The sequence below is a fragment of the Chlorocebus sabaeus genome, chromosome 25 (genome assembly GCF_047675955.1).
Source record: "Chlorocebus sabaeus isolate Y175 chromosome 25, mChlSab1.0.hap1, whole genome shotgun sequence".
Taxonomy (NCBI): Eukaryota; Metazoa; Chordata; class Mammalia; order Primates; family Cercopithecidae; genus Chlorocebus; species Chlorocebus sabaeus.
In genome coordinates, this window is record NC_132928.1 from 46,265,497 (window position 1) to 46,286,798 (window position 21,302).

The 21,302-nt window shown below is 42.2% G+C and overlaps 1 protein-coding gene and 1 long non-coding RNA gene across 23 annotated transcripts in view; one reads left to right on the forward strand and one right to left on the reverse strand.

Annotated features, from left to right (window-relative positions):
* SMG7 (SMG7 nonsense mediated mRNA decay factor) overlaps window positions 1-2,161 on the reverse strand; it is an 88,602-nt gene extending 86,441 nt beyond the window's left edge. For 7 of the 21 annotated variants that reach the window (XM_007989232.3, XM_073011687.1, XM_037985830.2 and 4 more), the window contains exon 1: window positions 929-2,160. Coding sequence is in view for 4 of the 21 variants with exons in the window: in XM_007989238.3 (XP_007987429.2) it covers window positions 929-957 (29 nt within the window). In the remaining 17 variants the exon portion in view is untranslated. Of the gene's footprint in view, window positions 1-928 lie in introns of all 21 variants that reach the window. The other 14 variants (XM_007989238.3, XM_007989229.3, XM_007989228.3 and 11 more) reach the window with 5 other exon arrangements.
* On the forward strand, window positions 1,823-12,787 carry LOC140710270 (uncharacterized). Of its 2 annotated transcripts, XR_012091240.1 has the most exons (4): window positions 1,823-1,904; window positions 2,726-3,340; window positions 4,076-4,201; window positions 11,941-12,787. It is a non-coding gene; the product is annotated as an uncharacterized lncRNA (long non-coding RNA). The 2 variants fall into 2 exon arrangements; XR_012091241.1 differs by lacking the exon at window positions 4,076-4,201.
* Window positions 12,788-21,302: the final 8,515 nt, after the last annotated feature.

Here is a 21,302-nt window from a genome sequence, read left to right on the forward strand (position 1 = left end):
CTGCACAAAAGCTGGTGTCCTTCCATTCAATATGTTCTCGCCATCATGTACTAAGTTCAACCTATCTACATCTTCTTTCTGAAATGGGCATCAGTAGCCGCCCCCCCCCCACCCCAAACACACATCTCGCATACACACACACTATATCCATGTGTCACTCTACCTCTGACATACCTTTGGTGTAAGTTCCTTACACCACTCTTAATGAATGCACACGACTCTCAGAATGGTATCTTCCAACTACACTGATTCTAACCCAGTTTCTTCTGAAAAACCCAACCTTGTCCACAGTGCCTCCCTCTTTTCTCACTTCCCCATCTAGTCCCCTTCTTCATCCCCTCCCCACACCGCCAACTAACTACAGATGACATTATTCCTTAATATTCCCAACCCGAGAATGAAGAACAAGCTCCAGTTTCCTGCGGTCTCCCTCTCCTTCGGTCTGCCCTCCTCGGTTACCCCGCCCCAACCCCCCAGGTGTGCAGACTTCCTCCCCGTCCTCTACTCATGCATCGCTCCAACCAATCCCACGGCACACCACGAGTCCCCTGCCACGGGGATCAGACTCCTCCACACCCACCTCCACTCGGGGTCGCCGCTGCCTCCCCGGACGTTTCTCTCTACCCCTCGCTAGCGAGCCCGAGACCACGGGCGCGCGCGCACAGACATTCTCACGCTTCCCCAACCTCCCTCCTCGCACCGGGACGAGCCGGCTTCGCCAGAGCTCAGCCTGGCCGGTGGGGGCTTAGGCACCCATACCCGTTCCGCCCCCTCCCGCAGATCCCCATGCAGCCCCCGCCGCCCTGCCCGGCGAGGAGAGGACGCAGCAACTCCCCCGCCACCCCGGACTTACCACCTTGGTGTCTGTTGCTCCATGCCCAACCCGCGGCCCGCTCCCCCTACGTACCAGGCCGGCCTCGGCACTCACCGGAGGTACTGCGCGCTCTGCAGGCTCATCCTCCGCCGCCGCGTCTTCCCGCGAAGCCTCCGTGGGTCTCTCAGGCTCCTCGGAGCGGCCCCGCGGCACCGCGGGTGCTGGCGGCCGCCGCCATCTTCCTCTCCTCCGGCTCCTCCTCGCTCGGCAAGGGGGTGGGGGTGAATGAGGCGAGGGGGAGGGAGCGGGGAAAGCTGCTCTCGCTGCTGCTCCGGCCCGTGGGGCGCAGGGACACTCCGACCCAGGGGGGAGGGGGAGGGAGGAGGGGCGGGGGAAAGAGGAGAAGCAGAGGAAGGAAGTCGGCTACGAGGGGGGCTCCCTCTCGCGAGATTTCAGCAGCGCCTGTCCCTCCCGGTGATTTCCGCTTCTCTGTAGCGCTCCCTTTTGGGATCAACGAGCTGTGTGGCGCGTGTGCGGCTTCTGAGCTACCGGCTGGTGGCGCTTGGCGGCTTCCTGCCAATCCACCCTTCTCCTCCCGCGCAAGGGGGCAATCCCAACCCCACCAAGAATACCGAGGCCCAAAGAACCGGGAGTTACACTCAAAGTCTTCCCCCTTCTTATCACTCCAGCGGATTTCTCTCTTCCTTTTTGCACGCCTCCACTCTTCCCCACCGGAAACGCCGCCCCTTCCTCCTACAGTTCCTCCCAGCAGTCCCTCGACTCTTGTCTTCTCTCGCGCGTAGAGAGTGACTCGAAGGACCCCCTTTACTCTTCTCTGCAGCCCCTCCCCATGCACGCTAGGAGACTCTTGGAGGGGATAAGGTGGGGCCCGGAGAGGAAGAGAAAAGAAAACAATCGGATTGGATAGACAGCTGCCATGGCAACTGGAGGCTGTGGTTGTATTGTCATAGTAACCGGTGTGTGCGGACAGGGTGACCCTCCCCTTGGCCAATGGATTCCCAGGAAACCGCCCAGGGTTCCCCGTTGGCTTCCCTTCCATCTAAAGGCCTCCCCCAAGTTAGGAATCGAGGTAGTTCTCCCCGGTGGTGAAGTCCACTTCCTCCTCCCTTCCCACTTCTCACTGCAACTGGGGGGACACCCCGAGGCATTCACCATGGGCTTTTCCACCCGCCTGCAGGCGGGAACCACCTCCATAGTTTCCTCTCAGAGCCGGGCGTGGAGAGGGCTGGGCCTGCGAAGAAGATGCATGGCCTGGAGGCTGGCGGGCGGCGGGCTGGAGTCGGGAGAGCGAGGCGGCAGCGCCAAGCGGCAAGGAAGGGCAAGGGGTTTCCCCACAACTGCCTTGGGCTCTGGGAGGCGGGATCCCGCCTGAACGGGGTCCCTGAGGGAGGAGAGCGGCACACGACAGCCCTGATGCCTCCCCTGCGGACGGGGATAGCCGACTTTTGGCGAGTCAACCCCTCCCCCAAATCCACCCCACCCGCGTACTCCCTCCTGACCTAGCTGTCGCGATCCTGCTGCGAGGAGGCCAGGGTGAGGGTAGGAACGCATCCTAGAAGGGTAACACGTGTTTTCTATCATTTAAGTCGGGGACTAACCGGAAGGCTGACTATCGCCATCACTCTGATAGGCATCCGCAGTGGGGATCCTGCTTGATTATTAAAGGCAGACCTCCAAGTTCCTCCCTCCTCTGCAACCTTTCTCCTCTCACGGGTCTGCAGTGTTTTAAAAGTCGTCATTCTGTGTCGTTGGGTTAGAGAGGAAAACATTGGATAAAAGAGTATCAGGAAGAACCCTAGATATATCTGTCTGATGAAAGGAGTCTAGGAAAAGAAGTTTCATTCTTAGAATAAATCTTTTTGGATATTTATTATGTGTGTTTTGTGTCAGGTTTCGGGCCAAAAAGCCGAAATAAAGAACGAAGTCAATAATAATATGGAGTACACGAGAAATAGCTGGAAAATTCATCATTCATGGCTTGAAGAAATTGACATTTTACAAGTTATATTTTCGGTTCGTATTGTGGAGTCATTTAAGGAGCTATCCCAAAGTACTTTAGGATATGTAACTATATAAAACCTTCCAAGAATGCAGCCCTCATAGGAGAGTTAAAATAAGGATTTTAATGGACTATTTTGATTTGGTTTGGTCTGATTTGGCTACCTGATTCCTGCTGTCTTTTTCCATGCCAGCCGGAGAGGCACTTTCAAGATCCTTCCCTGAAACCTGTACCAATAAGATTATACCAATGTTCAGTTGAAACATCAGGTATAAGTTTAGTGGAAGCGAAAGTACAACCTGCTTTGAAGTAAATTCCAAGGACAGATTGTCATTAACGAAATAGAAATTGGACTATGCCCCTCATGCTGCCAGCGCCTGGTATGATGCGGCGTGACGCGCAGCGCTTGCGGCAGTACAATGCCCTCAATCACCCGCCCGGCACCGACGCGCCGCCCACTCACGGCAAAGAGAGCCACCTAGTGAGGGATTATTCTCATTTCCGCGGTGAGGTTCTGCTTTTCCTTCTTCCATGAGCGCCCAAGGATAGATTCCTACTACCTATTACCTCAAATAGCCTACATTTCTTTCCGAAAATTTATTGGTTAGATATTTTTCTTTTTCTTTTTTTTTTTTTAACTTAAGGACCAATGTGATAGTATATTGGTTAGCTTTTTTAAAGATTTCAACGAGAATAAAAATGGTAATAATTACCCCCTTACTAATTATGGTAATAGCTATTTATGTCTGTGGCACATATCTCCAGTAAAGAGTGTATGAAGGCCGGGCGCGGTGGCTCACGCCTGTAATCCCAGCACTTTGGGAGGCAGAGGCGGGTGGATCACGAGGTCAGGAGATCAAGACCATCCTGGCTAACATAGTGAAACCCCGTCTCTACTAAAAAAATACAAAAAAATTAGCCGGGCATGGTGGCAGGTACCTGTAGTCCCAGCTACTCGGGAGGCTGAGGCAGGAGAATGGCTTGAATCCAGGAGGCGGAGCTTGTAGTGAGCCGAGATCGCACCACTGCACTCCAGCCTGGGCGACAGAACGAGACTCTGTCTCAAAAAAATAAAAAGAGTGTATGAACAGTTATCATACATTCCTGATAAGCAATCTAGGAAAATATTGCTACTATCTTCTCATTTTGGAAATAGAGAAATGGATCAGAAAGATGAATCCTTTTGTTAGGGTTTGCTGATTTATTCCATAAACATTTACTGAGTACTTATTGTATTTCAGATACTGTTCTGGTTATGATGGATACCACAATGAAAGAGACCTGGTCCCTGTCTTGAGGGAACCCACCTGCTGGTAGAGATCTCAGAGTGGTGATTAGGATGCAATATAAGGGATGCAGTAATTGGGGTAAGAACAAAGTAGGAACACATGAGGTCAGAAATAATCTGTGTTTTATAGCAGCTTTCCTAAGAATTTTATAAGACTCTTCAATAGCTTTACAATATCTCTAGCTAAATAGAAGAATAGCAGCATATTTTAGAGATTAGAAGACTTTGATACTAATATTAAAATTACTTTCAAAAATCAATAGGACTCAGAAAAATTATTACCTTCTATTTATATACTGTTTAATACACATTTTCCAATTTCATCTATTTCTACCTGCCCTAGTCAACAAACTTGTAGAATTACAGACATCTTTCTTTCTGCAATAGATATTGTTCACCTTTTTCCCCTGCAGATATAAGATCACATCTAAACCAAAAAAAATTAAAGAGAAGCTTCCTTACTTACATTAATCCTACCAGATTTTAAGTTTTTGGGTTTGTCTTTTTGGCTAAGTGATTTCATGGAAAGATCACAAGCTAACAGACCTGAGTATGCATTCTAACTCTGCCATCTTGATTTCTGAACTTCAGTTTGCTCCTTGACCAAAATGGAAGCATTACCTGTTATAGGCTTCCTGTGACCTTTAATGATGACATACATGATTGAGTGCCCATTATACAACACTGGACTTGATAAATGTTAATTTTTTTTCTGCCCTTTTTTTTTTAAATTGAGACAGAGTCTTACTCTGTCACCCAGGCTGGAGTGCAGTGGCACAATTTCAGCTCACTGCAACCTCTGCCTCCTGGGTTCAGGCAATTCTAATGCTTCAGCCTCCCAAGTAGCTGGGACTATAGGTGTGCGCCACCATGCCTGGCTAATTTTTGTATTTTCAGTAGAGACAAGGTTCACCATGTTGGCCAGGCTGGTCTCAAACTCCTGACCTCAAGTGATCCGCCTGCCTCAGCCTCCCAAAGTGCTGAGATTATGAGTGTGAGTCACCTTGCCTGGCCCCTTTTGCTCTTTTATATCAAGCTAAAAGGAGTAAAATAGAACTACTACAGCATAACGTTATTTTTTGAAATAATACTCTATCTAGTCTTTTTTTTTTTTTTTTTTTTTTTTTTTTTTTTTTTTTTTTAAATAGAGATTCAGTCTCACTGTGTTGCCTAGGCTGATCTCTAACTCCTGGCCACAAGCAGTCCTTCCGCCTCAGCCTCACAAGTAACTGGGATTTTAGGCGCGAGCCACTGTACCCAGCTCTCAATCTAGTCTTTGTCTATAATACTCATAGGTCTGAACTCACATTCAAATCTATTGGTGTCCAGTACTAGAAGATAGATTTCTTTATCCATGGCTCTGATTACAGAAAAGAACACTATTTTAGGACATTGTGAGTCAGATGCTAGAGATTTAAAACTTTTCAAAAACCTTTTATCACGTAAGACAGCCTAATATAACCACACTTCTGTCCAAATAAATAGAATGGCCTCTTTTCAATCAAACACTGGTACTTGCTGAGAAGCTACTCTTGACATTCTTACCAAATTTACCCAGAGCTTTGGTAACCTGACAATTAATACATAGCAGGCCTCCTCCCTTTTTGTAATAATAGACAGCCTGTCCCATGACATCATAACAAGCCCTAATTTATTTTTATATTTAGCCTACATATTCTGAATGTTTCTAAATCCTGTGCACAATTAGGAACTTGGTAAATCATTCTCATCAAAGTAGAAACACATTTATTATCAATTGCATACTCAGTACACAGTGTGTGTGAAGCTAGCCATTCATTCCTCTTCAGTACCACACCTCAGACCATAGAGTTAAGTGATTCAATCAAATGAGTAATTCATTATCTTCAAATAGTGAGTCAGATACAAATTGACATTTAAATTCAGGTCTCCTGTTGCTCAAGATTTCTTAGATCAAGGGTCAGTAGCCTTCAAACAATTTGCAAAGCGTATACTTATTCATTCACCCTAAAGAGGGAGTCTTTTAGCCTGAAGAATACTCAGGAACCATTGTAGTCCAAGATTGAAGAAAAGAAACTTCTGATATGGGAAGCAGTGAGGTGACAGTTGGGGAACAATATTCAGAGCTTTCTCTCCCCCTTCACTTCTCCATTCTCCTAATATTTACTAAGGGAAATCTTATTATCTTCAAGGCTCCCCCAACTCCCAATAAGCAAATACCTCTGAGAAAGTACCACACCTAAAATTCTTATCTGCTGATTTAATGGACACAATCTGGAGAAGACAAGAAGAGATGCTCATAGGGAAGATTGAAAAGTATTGAAAAACCAAAATAAAAACCCTAACCTCTTTTACTTTATTGGCAGAAGGCCTTAGTGTTCATGCATCTCTTTACTACCCCAAGCACAGTACTTACTGAAATCATCTTGGGGGTCCCTAATCTAACAGCAACATATTTCATGTCAAAGTCTGTTGAGTTACCCAGAAGTTGCCATATTTTTCTTAAAACACCCAACTAAAATAACATAATCTTTTAATATTTTCCAGTTTCTACTTCCCTAACTTTTATCAGATAGATACTACTTTGGAGCACTAAGAATGTGATACTGATATTCATTGTCATAAATCTGTTCTTCAAAATCAGGGGAAACATGTACATGCATATACACATGGGCACACTGATATGGTTTGGCCCTGTGTCCCTGCCCAAATCTCATCTTGATTTATAATCCCCACATGTTGAGGGAGGGACCTGTAATCCCCATGTGTCCAGGGAGGGAGGTGATTGGATCATGGCGGTGGTTTCCCCCATGCTGTTCTCATGATAGTGAGTGAGTTCTCACAAGATCTTAGGTTTTTGTAAGTGTTTGAAACTTCCTCCTTTGTTCATCTCTCCCTGCTGCCTCCTAAAGAAGGTGCCTGCTTCGCCTTCCACCATGATTGTAAGTTTCCTGAGGCCTCCCCGACTATACAGAACTGTGAGTCAATTAAACCTCCTTTGCTTATAAATTACTCAGTCTTGGGTAGTATCTTTATAGCAGTGTGAAAATGGACTAACACACACCTTCCTCTTTTCCCTAACATTATTATTGTACCAATGCAATTTCTAGTCAAGTTAAAATGTGATAAAGACGAAAAGCAAAGAAACTTAGGACTTAGGTCCATCACTTCAAGGCATACTAAGAGTATGTATCCAAGCACTTTTTTGCTTTGCTTTACAATCCCAGGGTCTTTTCTATTCTCAGAAAACTTTTACATATCAAAAACCTGGATAGTTTGTCCCATATTTGTAAAAGTTCTTTTTTCTTTTTTTTTTTTTTTTGAGACAGGGACTTGCTGTGTTGCCCAGGCTGAAGTATAGTAGCATGATCATAGCTCAATGCAGCCTCAACCTCCTGGGCTGAAGTAATCCTCCTGCCTCAGCCTCTTAAGTAACTGGGACTACAGGCTTCCCTCACCACGCCCAGCTAATTTTTTTATTTTTTGTAGAGATGGGGGTCTCCTTATGTTTCCCAGGCTGGTCTCAAACTCCTGGGCTCAAGAAGACCTCTAGCCTTGGCTTCCCAAAGTAATGGGATTACAGGTGACCACCTCACCTGGTCATATTTGTAAAAATTCTTAATATTAGCCTGGCACAGTGGCAGGTGCCTATAATCTCAGCTACTCAGGAGGCTAAGGCAGGAGGAGGATCACTTGAGCCAAGGAGTTTGGGGCCAGCCTGTGCAACATAGCAAGACTCCATCTTAAAAACAATTCTTAATGTTATTGGATTAAGATGTAAGAAGACATTCTGGAACAAATTAAATAATAAATTAATGGGTACATATATTCCATATTTTAGCTATGTTAAGCTCTTTAAAAAGTTTTTTCCCCTGGCTTTAAGTCCCCATTGCTTTGCCATTATCCTTAGGATAAAGTTTCCAATCCTTACCATGACCTCTGTTCTGGTCTCTGCCTGCCTCTTTGACAACCCTCCCCACCCCCTGGTATCAACACTCTAGCTATAGTGACCTTCTGTTAGGTCCTCAAATAAGCAGTGTTCTTTTCTTCTCAGAGCCTTTAGATAAGTTGTTCCCTCTATCTAGGTAGTTCTTCTCCTCAGACGACTCTTATGTCTTCCTATGCTTCAAGCCTAAATCCGAACTTCTTTGGATGAGCTTTCTCTACTTTCCAACCCCCAACCATTAGGCTAAGTTAGCTAAACTGGTTATATGTTCCCATAGCACTCTGCCCTTCTTTTTCATGGCATTTGTAAGTCTTTCATATTTGTAAATCTTTGTTTAATATCTGTTACCTCCACTTGTAAGCTCTGTAATAGATGCTGTGCCTATTTTGCTTATTCTTGTATTATCACTTCCCTAGCAGAACACCAGATACAAGGAATGCTCAATAAATGTTCATTAAGTCAATGAATTAAAAAACAAAAACAAATTAATAGAAATTTGGTAGCTGGGTACAATGGCTCACACCTGTAATCTCAGCACTTTGGAGGCCAAGGTGGAAGATTGCTTCAGTCCAGAAATTCGAGACCAGCCTGGGCAACATAGTGAGACCCCATTGCTAAAACAAAAAACAAGTTGGATCATGTATTCTTTAGAATTAATCCTAAAGCAGTAAGAAAAGAATTTTGTTGGGCCTTCAACTAATCTTGGTAATTGAAATTGCTATTACATTTAACAAGATTAAAGTTTTAATTAAATGAAATATTTAAGCAATGAGTAAAGTGCACACTTACAAGATGAAGGATAACTCATCAGTTATTTCACACCAGAGTCTCAGACTTCAGTGTAGAAAAACAGTCTTCAATGTCCAAATTATTTTTATTTAACTTTATGTTTTTTAATTTGAAATTAGATGAAGCAGTTAATTCTTTCGTTATGTGGCAGGAGAGGGTGCTAGGGAAGGATGGCAAAAGAGAAGAGAGGCTATCAGCTAATTAGAATGTAATATAAAAAATTACCTTTAAATTTTCACAAAGAAAATTGGATCGGGGTGTAGAATGGAAAGCTCAGTGGTCTCTATTTTTCACCAGAAAAGTGTTTATAAATTCTAGCATTATTATTGTTAATTTTTTTGCCTGTAATGGGATAGAGTTAAGTAAACAATGTAGGATTTTAAGGAAAGGGCTATATCCAATTTCAAAGTAAATGTGATAATTAAGTTTCTGGAGGCAGGTTCTGAATTCAATTCAATTAAATAAGGCATGTAACATATGTAAGCAGCCTGGCACTTAGTAGACACTGAACAAATGCTCTTACTGTATATAAAGGGTGAATAAGAACTGCATACACACTAATTAATATAGGTTAAATGCACCTTTAAAAACAAGTACAAAATGCTGTAGAGGTACACAGCATACTGCCTCAAAACTATATGACCAGTTTTATCATATGACCAACCTTCCTTCCTTCCTTCCTTCCTTCCTTCCTTCCTTCCTTCCTTCCTTCCTTCCTTCCTTCTTTCTCTTTCTTTCTTTCTCTTTTCTTTCTTTCTCTCTTTCTCTCTTTTTTTCTTACCCTGCCCTGCCCTGCCTTCTCCTCCCCTCTCCTCCCTTCCCCTCCCCTCTTCCCTCTCCTCTCCTTTCTTTTCTTTCCTTTCCTTTTCTTTTTTCTCTTTCTTTTCAACAGGGTCTCACTTTGTTGCCCAGGCTGGAGTGCAGTGGTGTAATCACAGCTCACTGCAGCCTCAACCTCCTGGGCTCAAACAATTCTCCCACCTCAACCTCCCAAGTCTCTAGGACAACAGACATGCACCACCATGCCCACCTAATGTTTTTTATTTTATTTTTTTTGTTTTTTGTTTTTTTTTTTTGAGACGGAGTCTCGCTCTGTCGCCCAGGCTGGAGTGCAGTGGCGCAATCTCGGCTCACTGCAAGCTCCGCCTCCTGGGTTCACGCCATTCTCCTACCTCAGCCTCCCGAGTAGCTGGGACTACAGGCGCCGCCACTGCGCCCGGCTAATTTTTTTTCTATTTTTTAGTAGAGACGGGGTTTCACCATGGTCTCGATCTCCTGACCTTGTGATCCGCCCGCCTCGGCCTCCCAAAGTGCTGGGATTACAAGCGTGAGCCACCGTGCCCGGCCTTGTTTTTTATTTTTGAGGTCTCACTGTGTCACCCAGGCTGGTCATGAACTCCTGACCTCAAGTGATCCTCCCAACTCAGCCTCCCAAAGTGCTGGGGTTACAGGTGTGAGCCACCGTGCCTGGCCAGTATAAATTCTTTCATCTATTTCTGAAGGATATCTTAGTTCATTAGCTGTTCTATATTTGAATGAAATGAGAGCCAAGATCTTGTTCAAAGCTAAAGAGGATAAGGAGGCTTCTACGGAGCAAAACCAGCTGCTTATGCTTTCCCCTGACCTCTTTCAAACTAATGCCTCTGGAATGGCACTGGCTTGCATGCTGTCTCATTCTCTTGCTCTTTCAACCATTGGCTATAATGTTCCCATTATGGTCCTCCAAGTCATCCATTTCTTTGTCCAAGAGGACATGCATGGTTTTAGTTTGGTTTTTGTTGTTGTTGTTTTGAGACAGGGTCTCTCCCTGTCACCCAGGCTGTAGCGCAGTGGCATAATCACAGCTCACTGCAGCCTCAACCTGCTAGGCTCAAGCCATTCTCCCACCTCAACCTCCTGAGTAGCTGGGGCTACAGGCACACGCCACCACGCCTGGCTAATTTTTGTATTTTTAGTAGAGATGGGGTTTCATCATTTTTCTCAGGCTGATTTTGAACTCCTGGGCTCAAGCGATCCACCTGCCTTAACCTCCCAAAGTGCTGTGGTTACAGGCATAAGCCACTGCACCCCACCAGTTTTAGTTCTTTAACAATGTCCCTGTAGGTAAGACCAAGACCAGAGGGCATGCCAAATAATTGGAATGCCAACATTTCCAAAATATAGGCATCAGTGGGCTAGATGTTACAGAAGGTTACCAGCTGTAGAAAGAAGCTGAAATTAATTTTCTCTAAGTATTTGAGGAACAGTCAAATTTTAACATGAAAGCACAGTGTGAATGTTAGGTAGAGTTGAGTTTAATATCTATAAAGAATATTCAATTGATGGTGATCAATTCCTATCTTTCTCTGCCTTTTCAAGACAAATCTATATCGAAACTAAAACTTTACTTCTAGGAATCTTAATCTTGGTGTATCCTGCTACTATGGAGAAGTTTGATGAGTTGTGTATCCTCTAGAATTGTAGTATTTAGTAATTTATTCAGTCTTTCATTCAGTTTTCTTAAATAGAATTTTCATTGTATCAGGTCATATGCTAGTCGTTAGGATGCAAATGGTGAACGAAACAGTCCTGCTCTCAGAGCTTAAGGTTTAAAAGACAGTTAAGTAAAAGGGAAGTTATATTATAGAGTGATAAATGCTGTGGTAGAAGTCTTTGGAACCATTCCACTTGAGATCAAGTACAGACATGCAATCAGGTAACCCACTTAAGTGTCCCAGTCAACTGTGAAGTCCTTCAGAATGAGATTATGCAGAGTTTACTTGTTCACATTCTATTTCCCAGCAGGAAAAGGAATACACACAGCTCTTCCTACCATAAAAGTGATGGAAAACCATGGCTAAAAGTATACTAAATTATGCCTGAAAGATACAAAACTATATACATAAAGTGAAACTATAAAATAGAATTACATAGAAAATGGTCATAAATATAATAAAATGTTAACAGCAGTTATTTCTGAGGTAAACTACTTATGGTTGGCTTTAATTTCATGCACTTTTCAACATTTTCTGCCAACCAAAAAACAAAAGTTGAGTTTATTATTGTTATTGTTTTGGTGGTGGTTTGCATTGTTTTTAAAGAATGCCTGAACTTCTATATTACAGGAGCCTGAAAGTAACATTGGAAGTTGAAAAGGAAGCAGATTAAAGATAAGTGTAGGGCCTGGTGCAGTGGCTCACCAGTAATCCCAGCTACTTGGGAGGCTGAGGCAGAAGAATTGCTTGAATCCGGGAGGCAGAGGTTGCTGTGAGCCGAGATCGCGCTGCTGCACTCCAGCCTGGGCAACAGAGTGAGACTCTGTCTAAAGGGAATAAAAAAGAAAAAAGATAAGTGTAATAGCTTTTTACAACTGATGATTGAAAAAAAAAAATCTTGTTATAGACAATTCCTATGGCTGTAATGCAGTATCAACAACTAATACTTATGTATGAGCAAAAATTGATGACGATGATCATTTTTTAATACAACAGTGTAGACCAAAATGCCTCTGTGGTAATTTGTGGATCTGCTTCTGGAAACTGTCACAGCCTGAGAAAGATGGCATGCCCTGGATGGAATTCACAGAGAATTATTTTCAGTAATAAAAGTTTAAAGTTATACCTTTATTTGTCATTTTGCCTTTTCTTACCTTTAAAATTATTTTCTCCTCTTCCCTCGACTCTAGGTCATGCTACCGGCCCCGCCCAGTTATGTAACAACTTGCATTTCCTCAATTCTCTGGAATGTGGCCAGTCACGAACTTCCACATTTACTTTTTTTTTTTTTTCCCCATTTGTGGGTAAGAACGTAAAAGAGGCAGGAAAACCGAATTGAGAAAGAAGAAAGAATAGGGGAAGAGAGAAAGAAAAAAGAAAACCATGAAGTCTGAAAGAGGCGAAAGAAGAGATAGATAAGCAAAGAAGCACATTGCCTGGTGGTAGTAATAGTTGTTAGACACCCATCTGTTATAATCTGTTTTCCATGGGAGATTTTAAGAAGAGGCTAGATCCCCAATCTGTCTTAAAATAAAGAAAAGGGACCCTGTTGCCTCTAAAATATACTTCCAGACTCAGCAATCTCTACATTCTGAGTGGAGCATCCCTAGATTTGCTGCCTAAAATCTATGACAGTTGGAAATTGTTCCATTTAAGATCCAGTTCAAGAAGCTATACACCCTAAGAAACTTTATATTGCCATTTAAAAGACCGATATTCTCCAGATTGCTTGAGCCCAGGAGTTTGAGACCAGCCTGGGCAACATGGAAAAACTCCGTCTCTACCCCAAAAAAAAAAATTAACTGGGCATGGTGGTATGCATCTGTAGAACTAGCTACTCCGGAGGCTGAGTAGAGAGAATCCCTTGAGCCTAGGAGATAGAGGTTGCTGTGAGCCAAGATCATGCCACTGCACTCCAGCCTGCCTGAATGGTCAATATTCTCCAAAACAGATTGTATCCATTTGAATTTGGACTTTGTGTACACTTGATACTACACTTAATCTTTGCCAAAAGGCTGAGAAACAGTGGACTTTGGGTACAAGGTGGAATGTCACTGTACTCTCAACCATTTTAGTATGAGTGAAAATACCATTTAAAACAAAACAAAACAAAATAATGTAGTCCAGACAGTTGTTGTAAACTACTGTATATTCTGCAGAAAGTTTTCTTTTACCCCTCAGGTAAGCTTCAGATAGAGAGCCAGGAACCTTTGAACTAAATCTAATAATCTCTTGTAAATTTTCATTTTCTCCTTTTTTTTTTTTTTTTGAAACAGATCTTGCTCTGTCATGTAGGCTGGAATGCAGTGACGTAATCTCAGTTCACTGCAACCTCTGCCTCCAGGATTCAAGCAATTCTCCTGCCTCAGCCTCCCAAGTAGCTGGGATTACTGGCACATGCCACCACGCCCAGCTCATTTTTTTGTATTTTCAGTAGAGACGGCATTTCACCATGTTGGCCAGGCTGGTCTTAAACTCCTGACCTCAAGTGATCTGCCCACCTTGGCCTCCCAAAGTGCTGGGATTACAGGCGTGAGCCACCGCACCCATTTGGTAATACTAATCATGTTTTCTTTACCCAAACTATCTTTTACCTTGAATTTAATGATCTTGACCTTGAATTTAAAAAAAAAAATCTTTTTTCATTCTACCACTTTAACCTCATGTTTTTTGAGTTTTTTTCCTTGTTTTTTTTTTTTTTTTTTTGGATACAGGGTCTCACTGTGTTACCGGGCTGGAGTGTAGTGCAGTGGCATGATCACGGCTCATTGCATCCTTGATCTCCTGGGATCAAGCAATCCTCCCACCTCAGTCTCTTGAGTAGCTGGGACCACAGGTGTGCACCACCACACCCAGCTAATTTTTAAATTTTTTGTAGAAACAGGGTTTCATCATGTTGCCCCGGCTGGTCTCAAACTCCTGGACTCAAACAATCCACCCGCCTCAACTTCCCAAAGTGCTAGGATTACATGGATGAGCCACTGTGCCCAGACTAACCTCATCTTTAATTCATTATACTGCTTTGGTTCTAGTGGTACTTAACAAATATGTGATTATAGAAATTCATTAAATGGAAATACAATGACAGAACTGGGGGGTTTATTGGATGGGAAGGAATCAAGAAGTCTCTCAGGTTTCTGCTTGAGAAACTGGATGAAAATGGAAAATGTAAGAAAAGGAACAGGTTTGGAGAGGTGTATGGGAATTGGAGATAATGAATGTATTTTGGACATGCTGAACTACATTTGTTTGGGGTTAAGAAATCTTGTGTATCTGGAGAACAAAAGAGAAATCTGCACTAGAGTTGTATGTAGCTTTGGGAGTCATCAGCAGGTAGATAGTAATAAAAGCTACTTGTGTGGTTTTCAGAAAGCTTGCCTACAAAATGAATGAAAGAGAGGAGTTTTGTCTTATAAAGAGGTGGGAGACTTCAGCAGGAAAACATCCCATATAGAAAAATCAGGGATAGAGGCCAGCCAGGTATGGTGGCTCATGCTTGTAATCCCAGTATTTTGGGAGGCGGAAGCTGGAAGATCGCTTAAGCCCAACAGTTTAAGACTCACATGGGCAACAAAGCAAGACCCTCATCTCTATAAAAAGTAAAATAGGCCGGGTACGGTGGCTCACGCCTGTAATCCCAGCATTTTGGGAGGCTGAGGCAGGCAGATCACCTGAGGTCAAAGAGTTCGAGACCAGCCTGGCCAACATGGTGAAACCTCGTCTCTATTAAAAATACAAAAAAAAAAGAACTGGCCGTGGTGGTGCACACTTGTAGTCCCAGCTATTTGGGGAGGCTGAGGCAGGAGAATCGCTTAAACCCAGGAGGTGGAGGTTGCAGTGAGCCAAGATCATGCCACTGCACCGCAGCCTGGGCAACAGAGGGAGACTCCATCTCAAAAATAAAGTAAAATAAGTTGGGCATGGTGGCATGCACCTGTAAGTCTCAGCTACTGGGAAGGCTAAGGTGGGAGGATCTCTTGAACTCAGGAGTTCGAGGCTACAGTGAGCTGTGATCATGCCGCTGCACTCCAGCCTGGGAGACAGAGCAAGACCCTGTCTCTTAAAAAAAAAAAAAGAGACAGAGAGCGAGAGAGGTAGATAAGAGTGAGGCCTCTGGGGAAATGAGAAAAAGTAGATTCCAGAACACAAATGCAAAGAGGAACATCTCTTCTCTGATAGAATAATAATGAGATGTAACTGTGGGGTTTTCCTCCACACATCTTTTCTTACACCCTTTCCCTACTGGATTTCAAAAGTTAAGGTTACAAAAATGCACAGACTTTGAAGAAATTTAGGACAAAGACTAATTTAAGAGCAAGAGTTTCAGTATCAGAATACATTGTTTTAATGTCTCTAATTGTTGTATACATTAAGTCAGCCAGGAGAGCAAGAAACAGGGGATTTTATACTCTGCATCAACCTGAGCCAGAAGTCCTGCGATTTACAGAGATTCCAAATAGATTTCTGGCATTTGAGAATACAAGAAGCCTGAATCCATATTACTAAGGAAAGCCAAAAAAGGTAGCAAGACCAGAGTTCCCCACATCCAGAATGTCATAAGAAAACGGTCAAAATCATTTTGTGGAGCTCATGCTTTGAATTTCTACATCTTTTCCAATAACTTCAATAATAAAATTAAAAGACATCTCTGGGTTCATTAACAAAATAATCATCTCTGGGCATCAAAATGAAAGACCACTGGGCACAATGGCTCATGCCTGTAATCTCAGCACTTTGGGAGGTCGAGGCGGGCAGATCACCTGAGGTCAGGAGTTCGAAACCAGACTGACCAACATGGGAAACCCCATCTCTACAAAAATTCAAAAATTAGCTGGGCGTGGTGGTACACACCTATAATCCCAGCTACTCGGGAGGCTGAGGCAGGAGAATCGCTTGAACCCAGGAGGCGGAGGTTGCAGTGAACCGAGATTGCGCCACTGCACTCCAGCCTGGTCGACAGAGTAAGACTCCATCTCAAAAAAAAAAAAAAAGACTAACACAACTGGGCTAGTGGGGGCTAGAGCTACAGCCTCAATGGTCTTCTAGTATGGAAGCAGGTAGAAGTTTGCTAGGAGTTTGAATCCTTCTGAGAAGTGGAGATCAAAGGCACCCCAAACATCGTAGGGCACCTTAGTCAGGTTCACTGTGAAACTGGAATTTGGGAAAAACGGTGACTTCTACCCTGGGCTAGAGTTTAAAAAACAAAGCAAATAGAAAACAACAAAAACTGCTTAGTTATGGTGGTGAAAGGAAACAAACAAACTAGCACACACAAGACTTAGGCCAACCTACTTTGAGGCTCAGGAGGCAGAATTGAAGGACACATCCTGAGACACATAGCCAGGGGGTCTCAGGTCTACATGGACGCAACACTAAAACAGGAAACTGAAGGAATACGTAAAAAAATAAGGAAAAACTATCACTCTAGATGACCTGCAAATTACAATTTGTACACAAGGAAAACAATACTAAAAACATCAACCAACTTTCAATTTAGTTTTTGTTAAATTGATCTGTGAATTTCTAAAAAGACATAGTTAAATTTTCCAGTATAGCACCTGGGCTTGGTGGTATGCACCTATAGATCCAGCTACTCAGGGGGCTGAGGTGGAAGGATCCATTGAGCCCAGAAGTTTCAGCCTAGCCTGAGCAACACAGTGAGAACTTGCTTTAAAAAAATTTTTTTTTAAATTTCAATATACAGTTGATCTACTAATTTTTGGTGTAATACTGTTGGTTTTTGTTTTACATCATGGTTATATGGTCAACTAGATAGAACTTCTTGGCAATTTTTAATTTTTATTATTATGTAATTTTTTATCCTTTTTAATACTTTTTGCTTTATACTATTTTTGTCTGCTACCAATATTAAACTTCAACTTTCTTTTGGTTAGCGTTTGCTTGCTATAACTTTTACCTTTATTTTTAACCTTTTCTATGTTGTTTTTTTATGGCCACATCTTTTGCATGTGGCATATAGCTGATTTTTTGTTGTTGTCTTTAATCCTGACAGTCTCTGTTTTTAACTGAAAAGTTCAATTTATATGAGTATGATCTATTTGAATTTATCTCTACTAATGTCTACTTTTGATATCTACCAATTTTTTTTTTTTGTTTTTGTTTTTTTTTTGAGAGGAAGTCTCGCTCTGTCACCCAGCCTGGAGTTTGAATCCTTCTGAGAAGTGGAGTAGTGTCATGATCTCAGCTCACTGCAACCTCTGCCTCCCTGGTTCAAGCGATTCTCCTGCTTCAGCCTCCCAAGTAGCTGGAACTACAGGCACGTGCTACCACACCCAGCTACTTTTTGTATTTTTAGTAGAGTCAGGGTTTCGCCATGTTAGCCAGGCTGGTCTTGAACTTCTGACCTTAGGTGATCAGCTCACTTTGGGATCCCCAAAGTGCTGGGATTCCAATATACTTTTGATTTTCTGTTTGCAATGATTTCTCCGTTTGTTTGTTTTTTGTTTTGTTGTTGTTGTTGTTGTTGTTTGTTTGCTTCTCCTGCCTTTGTTGGATTGATAACTTTTGAAAATTCCCTTGCTTTTTACCTCTGCCTATTTGAACTTTGTAGGTTATATTTTATCTATTCTTTTAGAAGCTACTCTTAAAATTTTGACATGCATACTTAACCATTTATTTTCCTAACAATTTCTAAAGTTGTTTTGTTGTTGTTGTTGAGATGGAGTATCGTCTGTCACCCAGGCTGGAGTGCAGTGGCATGATCTCTGCTCACTGCAAGCTCCGCCTCCCGGGTTCACTCCATTCTCCTGCCTCAGCCTCCTGAGTAGCTGGGACTACAGGCGCCCGCCACCACGCCCGGCTAATTTTTTGTAATTTTAGTGGAGACGGGGTTTCACCGTGTTAGCCATAATAGTCTCGATCTCCTGACCTCATGTCCGCCCACCTCGGCCTCCCAAAGGGCTGGAATTACAGGCTTGAGCCACCGCGCCTGGCGGATTTCTAAAGTTTTTTAAAGCCAGTTATCCTCCAGCCCCAAGACTGCTTTATCTACCTAATGTATTGGGAGTTATTGTTATCTAGAATTTTAGTTTCATATTTATCAGAACATAAAACTGTTACTATACAATCAATATGTAATTTGACTTATCAACATAATTTATCAATTTTTGTTTTTACCATTTGTTTCTTTAATACAATACTTTCATTCTGAATTCACTTTTCGTCTTGCTACAATGCATCTTTTAGTGTTCTTTCAATAAAAATGTAGGTTTATTAAAGTCAGTTTTAAGGAAAAGTTTTCTATTTCATTATTCTTGAATTGTCACATAGCTGGATATAGAAACCTATGTTGCCAGTTATTTTCATCTCAGTCCTTTGGTGATACTACTGCATTGGCTTCTGGTTTCTATTGCTGCTAATGAGAAGTTTGGTATCTAATTGTCATTCTTTTTTTTTTTTTTGAGATGGAGTCTTGCTCTGTCACCCAGGCTGGAGTGCAGTGGCATAATCTCGGCTCACTGCAACCTCCGTCTCCTGGGTTCAAGCAATTCTCCTCCCTCAGCCTCCCGAGTAGCTGGGATTATAGGCGCCTGCCACCATGCCCGACTAATTTTTTAATTTTAAGTAGAGACAGGGTTTCACCATGTTGGACAGGCTGGTCTCAAAGTACTGACCTCATGATCTGTCCGCTTCGGTCTCCCAAAATGTTAGGATTACAGGCATGAGCCACTGCACCCGGCCTGACTGTCATTCTTTTATGGGTAATCTGTGTTCTCTCTTTGGGGAAGCTTTTAAAATTTGCCCTTTATTCTTAATGTTAGGTGTCTTCACTACAGTACATCGAGGTATGAATTTGTTTTCATTATTTTGCACTTAATATGCAACTTCATTTTTTAATTATCTGTATCATCTCTACAAATACTATTTCCACCATTCATTTTATTCTCTCCTTCTGAAATTACTATTAGATGCATCCTTCATGTGTCCAGTCTATACATTGCTATGTAACAAACACACCACTCCAAAACATAGTGGCAAGAAGCAATAACTATTAATATTGTATTATGCTCACAGATTCTGCAACATAGATATTTGAACAGGTACATCAGGAATAGCTTGACTCTATTTCAAGATACCCAGGGTGTCAGATGAGAAGACTTGAACAGTGGGTGGTCACTTGGATGACTGGAGGAATTTTTACTCACCTGCCTCTAGGCTAGAGGGACAGAGGCAGCACTCTGCTGAGACTGTAGATTGGAATGCCCACACATGACTTCTCCATGTGGTTTGGGTTTCCTCACATCATAGTGGCCTCAGGGTGGTCAGACTTCTTACATGGTAGCCCAGGGCTCCAATAGTGAGTGTTCTGGCAAACAAAGTGGAATGCATGAACTTTTATTATCTAGCCTCACAAGTCATATATAATGCCATTTCCACCTTTACTTAGTCACAAGCTCACCCAGTTTGGGAATGCGGGAGCTAGACCCACCTCTTAATGGGAGGAGTATCAAAGAATTTGTGGCTATGATTTGAAACTGCCACAATATGTCTTTTCTTTGATATCATGCTGAATTCTGGATCAATTCTTTACTCTCACAATTCAATAATTATTTCTCTGACCAGTTTAGAGTTTATCTCAAACTCCCAGCTCAAGCAGTCCTCCTACCTCAGCCCCCTGAGTAGCTGGGACTACAGATGCATGCCACCATGCCTGGCTAATTTTAAAAAAATTTTTTTGTAGAAACGAGGTCTCCCTATATTGCCCAGACTGGTCTTGAACACCTGGGCTCAAGCAGTCCTTCTGCCTCTGCCTCTCAAAGTGTTGGGATTATAGGCATGAGCCACCATGCCTAGCCTCCATTATCCTATGTAATTATTTTTCATATTTATCTTTACTTTATTCATGTCTTTTGTGTTTGTTTCTTAACCTTTGATTCTTTTTTATTTTATTTATTTATCTTATTGAATGTATTTATTTTAAAGTCAGTTTAAGATTATTTTTAAATCTGGATTTCTATTCCAGTAGGAATGGATCATCTCCATGAAATGAAAGATTTCTATAATATCTATCTATATACATATATAAAAACCTTCCACCCGACAAATATTCTTTTCAAGCACACATTAAACATTTATGTAATTTGACCACATACCAGGCCAGCTATTTCAAAAATCACCATAGTACAGACTACATTCTCTGACCAAAATTTAGTTAAGTTAGAAATCAATTTCAGTAAGTTTGAAACGTAACGACAGACTCATAAATAACTCATGACTTAAACTTAAAAATAAAAACCATTTAGAACAGAATAATGAAGAAAATACAGTATTGAACAACTTGTGTAATGCAAGTAACTCAGTCATTTGAAGGAAATGTATGGTATTAAATGCATTTATTAAAAATGATTTCAAGTAAATGAGCAAACACCTACCCCTAGAATCTGGAAAATGAACAGAGTCATTTCAGAAAACAAAAACAGACCGGGTGTGGTGGCTCATGCCTGTAATCCTAGCACTATGGGATGCCAAGCTGGGCAGATCATTTGAGGTCAGGAGTTCAAGACCAGCCTGACCAACATGGTGAAACCCCATCTCTACTAAAAATACAAAAAAATTAGCTGGGTGTGGTGGTGCATGCCTGTAGTCCCAGATGCTTGGGAGGCTGAGGCAGGAGAATCACCTGAACCTGGGAGGTGCAGGTTGCAGTGAGCCAAGATTGTGCCACTGCACTCCAGCCTGGGTGACAGAGCAAGACTCCATCTCAAGAAAAAAAAAAGTAAAATTGATTAAGAAATTCAAAAGTGGGTTCTTTGAGGAAACCAATAAAATAAATAAACCTCTAACAAGCCACATTGAAAAGAAGATAATATAAATAAGCAATATGAGGAATTCAAAGAAGAATATAGAGATATATACAGTAGAGTAGAAATTTAAAATATTGGTTATACTAGGAATTTTATAATATTGTGTGGTCTTATGTCAGTAAATTGAAAACTGAGGTGAAATCCATAACTTACCAGAAAAATACAAAT